The following is a 6,681-nucleotide window of genomic DNA, read 5'->3' on the forward strand; positions in this document are numbered from 1 at the left end:
GGCCTGACAAAGTTCGTGTAGCGGGTTAGTGCACTCGAGACCATCTTTGGAATCTCTAGGCTTGGAAGGATCCTCTCCCTGCCCAACAGTCCCCCAGGACAAATTCGGATTTCTTATTCTTCTGCCCAAGGGATCTGAGCTCTGTCCCTCATTCTTTTCTACTTAAGAAAAGAATTCTACCCTCCTAGGATGGGCCATACAACCTTCATGGTGAAGGAGGAGGACTCCTACCTTACTCTTTCTGTTGGTATAGTCAGAGATTCTGCTAGGTTATTCACACCAAGAATTGGTAAAGAAAGCTGGGCAGTGGTGGCATACTCCTTTAATCCTTGTCAGGGATTGGGAGCACAGATTTGAGTTGGAGGCCAGCCTGGGCTACAGAGCTACTTCCAGGACAAGAATAGGTCAAGGTATCAGGGCCAATCTGCCTCAAGTCCAGAGGGAGTTCGTTTCCTTTAGTTGCTAGTGAGCATCCGCCCTGAGAACGTGCTGAGTGCCTTAGGGAATACCATCATCCTTTCTCCGGACCCAGCTGAGTTCCCCCCTGCATCAAGGCTGGGGCCTAGCTCAACTGAGTGCTTAATTAGAACCTGCCTTTATCACTTACTGTAGTTTTCACACCCTGTCTGCAATGCTTCCAGAAAGAGATAGTGATGTCAACTCTGTTCCTCTGGTCACCTACACACCTTAGTCAAAAACAGCCCATCACATGCTGGGGCAAGGGGAGCTGGGCTTCCTTTCACAGAGCCCTTGGAATGTATGCTGTGAGTTGGTGCCCAGATGTGTGTTTATAGGTCTTTGCTGCCCCTGGAGGCCTCCACAGAGCTGTTTCTGGCCCATCTCTGAGGACACACAGTACCATGCTTCGTGTGTTCATCCTTTCACACTGGAAATAACACTTCCTGGATTTTAGAGTTTCTTGGACCAGAAAGGCATCAGGGGAGGGGCCGGTGAGAACAGCTGTATTTTTAGTAAGTTCATTGAAAATACTCTCATTTATTATTATTATTATTGTCATTTTATTTATAAACACATTTCTTAATTCTAAAAGAAAACAAGAATGACAGCATCCTAGATTAATAGCATTTTTTTTTTTTTGCCTCTTTAGAATCTTGTGTGGGCCTAAAGTAGCCTTGAACTCTTGATTCCCCTGACTGTGTTTCCTGGGAGCTGGGACTAGAGGTGTACATCAGCAAACTCAGCAACCCATCTCTAAAGTCAAATAAAATGTTCTCTTAAAAAAATTTGTGTGACAGGCATGATGGCAGATACCTTTAATTCCAGCTCTGAGGAGCCAGAAATAGGAGACTCTTTGTGAGTTAGAGGCCAGCCTGCTCTACAAAGCAAGTTTCGGAACAGCCAAGACTATAAAGAGGGACCCTGTCTTAAAAAGAAAATTCACTTTGGGGCTCAGGAGATGGTTTAGTAGATACTTACGGCTCAAGCTTGAGAAATCAGACTTGGGATTCCTGACAACCATATAAAATCCACTGTGTATCATGTGAGACACAGAGAGAGGATCTCCAGAGAAAGCTGTTTAGCTAGAAGAGCCAAGTCAACGAGCATTGTTTGAGGATTCGAGTGAGGAGATCTGCCTCAATATATGAAGCAGAAAACCATCAAAGGAAGATAACCTATATCAACCTCTGGTCTCCACATACATGTGCATACATGTGCCCAAAGAGATACACATGTACACATGCAAAGTAAACAAATTTAATAATAAATTTTTTGTCTGGTAGTGGTGGCAAACACCTTAAATCCCAGCACTCGGGAGGCAGAGGCCGATGGATCTCTGAGTTTGAGGCCAGCTTGGTCTACAATGTGATTTCCAGTACAGCAGGGCTACACAGAGAAACCCTGTCTCTAACACAACAAGAACAAAAGACTTACTACATCATGGCCCCCAGGTCTCCTTTTCTCTTTTCTGGTGAAAAGAGCTTCAAGGTCATTGGTGTGTCGGGAACTAGATTCTGCACAAGAACACAAACACATTGCCCATCCAGCAAACAAGTTGCTCGAGTCCTGTGTGTGGTCAGAACTGTTCCACGTTCACCCTTTTCATCCAGCTCCTAAGTCTGGATGGACCGGCCTGGGCTTAGGTCTCCCAGCCACATGTCTTGAGCGGCTTCAGGCTGGATTACATTTGGAGATCTGATGCTATAACCTAGAAACTACAACAGGCCCTCTCTCCAGTTCTCCGGTGGCATAAATAACACTCATGCGTGAATGTCTTTTAATTAGCTTATCACACATTAAGTCTCCCCAAGAAACAGACCAAGGGTCGGTTTGTTTACACTGCGCATCAGAGAGGGTCCTTGGTGGCTCCAGTCTGAATTATCACCTCCATTCGGATCAGGCAGAGACGCAGCCTTTGTTTGGAATCTGCCTACCTCATGGCAGAGGGGAAGAAAGCAGAGAAAAGCTCCATCTTTTTGAAGGCACAGTCTTCAGAGAGTGGCAAGGTCACACCCCTCACATTTCAGTGATTAAAGCACATAATCACATGGTCCTTTAATAGGTCAATGAAGACTATTTATTCTCCCTATGAAACAGAAGGCTGCAAGTCACATGGATTGCAAAAGAAGGAGATGTATAGACATCTAACAGGAAAGGACTACATAGGAAGACCTTGTCTGAGGGGAAAAAAAAGAAAGAAAAGCCATGATATTATGGGATCAGCCCTGTGTTAATAGTGAAGACTAGGACTGGAGAGATGGCTCAGAGGTTAAGAACACTGGCTGCTCTTCCAGAGGACATGGGTTTGATTCCCAGCATCCAAAGGATGTTTATAATAGTCTCTAATCCAGTCCCAGGGGATCTGACATCTCTAGTTGCCCAACTCCTGCACTGGCATAGAACACATAATACTCATGCAGGCTCGCACACATTCACACATTAAAAATAGAGAGAGAGAGAGAGAGAGAGAGAGAGAGAGAGAGAGAGAGAGAGAGAGACTGGAGAAGTGGTTCAGTACTTAAGGGCATGTACTTCTCTTACAGAGGGCCCGCGTTGGACTCCCAGCACCTGTGTGGGATGGCTCACAACAGCCTGTGACTCCAGCCTAAGTAGATCCAGTGCCTCAGCATCTATGGGCACCTGTACTCACATGCACCTACCCATAGGCACCTCTTGTAATCTTATTTTTGCTGAAAGAAAGAAGACAAAGAAAGAATAAAAGCCTGGGTGGGAGGGGGAAGCTGGAGAGATGGCTCAGCAATTAAGAGCACTGACTGCTCTTCCAGAGGTCCTGAGTTCAATTCCCACCAACCACATGGTGGCTCACAACCATCTGTAATGGGATCTGCTACCCTCTTCTGGTGTGTCTGAAGACAGCTACAATGCACTCATACATGAAATAAATAAATCTTTTTTAAAAAGCCTGGAAGAATATACCCAAGTGCCTTTCTTGCTTATCTCTAGGGATTGGATTTACAGGTAATTTTATCATTTGTTTTATTTACACTTTCCCTGAGTTTTATGAAATACTTCTATAATAGTAACAAGCAACAAGAATAAGGTTTGAAGGAGTGATCTGCTTTAAAAAGTTTGCTTCAGAAGAATGCCAAGCCACCCTGCTGAGGTCTCTGGGACATTACACAAGGCAGGAGTATGTCCAGCCACAAGGCAGGAGTGCAGCTCACAGAGGTTGCTCGCCTTGGGGCCGGCATCTCTGTCCTACCCTTGCCTGTGTCTTCTGGCCTGTGGCACCCTGAAAGGAGAGACAGTCTGTACAGCAAGTGGCTGAGGAGCAGAAGGAAGCATGTATAGTGTCAAGTACAAAGTGAATGCATTTTCTTCAGCCCTCTGTCCACATCTGTGGGAAGTAAAGTAAGATGGTAAACATTAAAACGTGAAAGCCAGAGAGAAAAGATACAAAGAGAAAAAAACACAAAGAACACAGCCTTTCCTTTTCCTTTTCTTCTTGGGGCGGGGTGGGGGGAAGTGTCAAGACAGAATTTCTCTACGTATGTGGCTGTCCTAGAACTTGCTCTATAGGCCAGGCTGGCCTTGAACTCACAGAGATCACCTGCTTCTGCCTCCCAAGTGCTGGAACTAAAGGCACGTGTCACCACTGCCCAGCTAAGAACACATTCAGTTTTTGGGTTTTTTTTTGTTTTGTTTTGTTTTGTTTTTTTGTTTTTAAATATTTGTTTCTTCTTTGTGAGTACACTATTGCTTGCTGTCTTCAGACACACCAGAAGAGGGCATTGGATCCCATTCTAGATGGTTGTGAGCCACCGTGTGGTTGCGGAGAATTGAACTCAGGACTTCTGGAAGAGCAGTCAGTGCTTTTAACCAAGGAGCCATCTCTCCAGCCCAAGAACACATTCTTAAAGACACACTTTTACTCACATGTGTATGCACATACAAAGGCAGCGGCTGTTGGGAGAAGCCTTTCTGTTTCCACTATAGAAAGGGACAGGTTTTGAGTTGCCATCACTACCCTCTTTCTCCCCTATTTCTTTAGGTCACCTTAGAAGCTGGGAGGTAAGGGGAATTAGGGAACAGATATATATTACACAGGGTGTGCATGAGTGAGTGTGTGTGTGTGTGTGTGTGTGTGTGAGAGAGAGAGAGAGAGAGAGAGAGAGAGAGAGAGAGAGACAGACAGACAGACAGACAGAAAGAGAGAGAGAGAGAGACTGTTTGAGCCTTGACTGGCCTGGAACACACTATGTAGACCAGGCTGGTGTCAAATTTATATAAATCCAATTGTCTCTGTCTCTCAAATATTGGGATTTGGAATTAAAGGTATGAATCATCACATCTCTGTCACCTCTTTTTATTAATGATGATTGACACCCAGCTCACTGGGGACAGTGCCACCCCTGGGCAGATGGTCTTGGGTTGTGTCTTAGGGTTTCTAGTGCTGCAACAATAATTGTGATGGTTTGAAAAATGGCTCCCAGGGCTGGAATGATGGCTCAGCAGTTAAGAGCACTGACTGCTCTCTCAGAGGTCCTGAGTTCAATTCCCAATAACCACATGGTGGCTCACAACCATCTGTAATGGCATCTGATGCCCTCCTCTGGTGTGTCTGAAGGCAGCTACAGTGTGCTTATATAATTTATAAAATTTATAAAAGAAATAATTTTAATAAGAAAAGAAAAGAAAAATGGCTTCCATAGGCCCTTAGTGAGTGTCACTTAGGAGATATAGCCTTGTTAAAGGAAGTGTGTCACTTGGGTTGGGCTTTGATCTTTCAGATGCTCAAGCCAGGCCCCTGGCTTTCTTTGGATGAAGATGTAGAACTCTCAGTTCCTCCAACTTCTTGCGTGCCTGGGTGCTGCCGGAAGGTTTGAAGGACCTCAGCAGGTCTTCTCTGTGTTTCTGATTCATGAGATGAACCATGTATGATGATAATGGACCAAACCTCAGAACCTGTACTCCAGCAGAACCTGTAATCCGGCCCCAATGAAAAGTCCTTCACAGCAATGGAAACCCTAAGACACCAAGCTAGCCTCAAAATCAGAGATATGCCTGCTGGAATTAAAGGCATGTGCCACCATACCTAACTTGAACTCTTGATCTGCCTGCCTCCACCTCCCAAGTGCTGGGATTGCAGGCATGCATTAATACACCTGGTGCTCAGTTTGGGCTGTGATGAAAAAACCCAACAATGACTGTTCATGTATAAGTTTTTGTGGGGGCGTCCTTTTATTTCCCTGAGATCCTTGTTTAAGGCCTCAGGGTGGCATCTATGAGTGGCGCTCCAGGCCTTTAGAAGGATTGAGGTACCTCAGCAGGACTTCCCTGTGCTCTGATTCATGGGATGAGCCATGCATGCCTGTCATGTCATGATGTGCTGTCTTGCCAGAGACCTGGCAATGATGTCACTTGATATTGAACTGAACCCTCCAAACTTATGAACCCAAAAAAATCTTTTCTCTTCACAAGCTGACTGCCTCAGGCCTTTCTTTATAGGGCTACAAAACTGACTTATTCACTGAGTATTCAATGAGAAGAGGACTTGCTGAGTCCCACAGTACAACCTTTGCAGGAACTGCCAAGTTGTTTTCTTTCTTTCTTTCTTTCTTTCTTTCTTTCTTTCTTTCTTTCTTTCTTTCTTTCTTTCTTTCTTTTTTCTTTCTTTCTTCCCTCCCTCCCTTCTCTCTCCCTCCCTTCTTTCTTTCTTTCTTTCTTTCTTTCTTTCTTTCTTTCTTTCTTTCTTTCTTTCTTTCTTTCTTTCCTTCTTTCTTTCATCTTCACTTTTTATATTCTTTGTGCACAAAGACTAGCATGATCCAGTTTCACTGGGTAGGCAGTCGAATAATCCACTCAAGGTGACTTAGTTCAACTTGATGAAGCCTATGTCCTTCTCATATAGCCGGAAGCGCTGACGGCGCATGTTCAGCCCCTGTTTACGGATCAGACCGTGGTGGTCAGAGCAGACGCGGCAAGAGCGAGAGCCCTGGCCGAACTTCCGTGGGTGACTCCAGTAGAGCGGCTGGTGATCCATCTTGCCTTCAAATGGGCAACAAGGAAAAAGGCCAGGTGTTTTCTTAAGTGGCATGCCATTTACACTGTCACTGGCAATGTAGGAGGGTTCCAAATCAAAGCACCCTGCCAATATTTATCTTTCTACTTGGTCATAGCCATCCTAGTAAGGTGAAATGATATTTGAGTAGACTTTTAATTTGCTGTTCCCTAATGGCTAGGGCTCATGTTCATGTTGTC

General features: G+C 44.9%; 1 protein-coding gene across 1 annotated transcript; it reads right to left on the reverse strand.

The window, feature by feature from the left end:
• Positions 1-6,292: 6,292 nt before the first annotated feature.
• On the reverse strand, positions 6,293-6,467 carry LOC308431427 (small ribosomal subunit protein uS14-like; the record flags this gene model as incomplete). Its single annotated transcript, XM_080930928.1, has 1 exon — positions 6,293-6,467. Exon 1 carries the CDS (start codon positions 6,461-6,463, stop codon positions 6,293-6,295), a length of 171 nt encoding a protein of 56 aa, XP_080787054.1. The 5' UTR covers positions 6,464-6,467.
• Positions 6,468-6,681: the final 214 nt, after the last annotated feature.

Source organism: Micromys minutus (assembly GCF_963924665.1).
Source record: "Micromys minutus genome assembly, chromosome: 17".
NCBI classification, from domain to species: domain Eukaryota; kingdom Metazoa; phylum Chordata; class Mammalia; order Rodentia; family Muridae; genus Micromys; species Micromys minutus.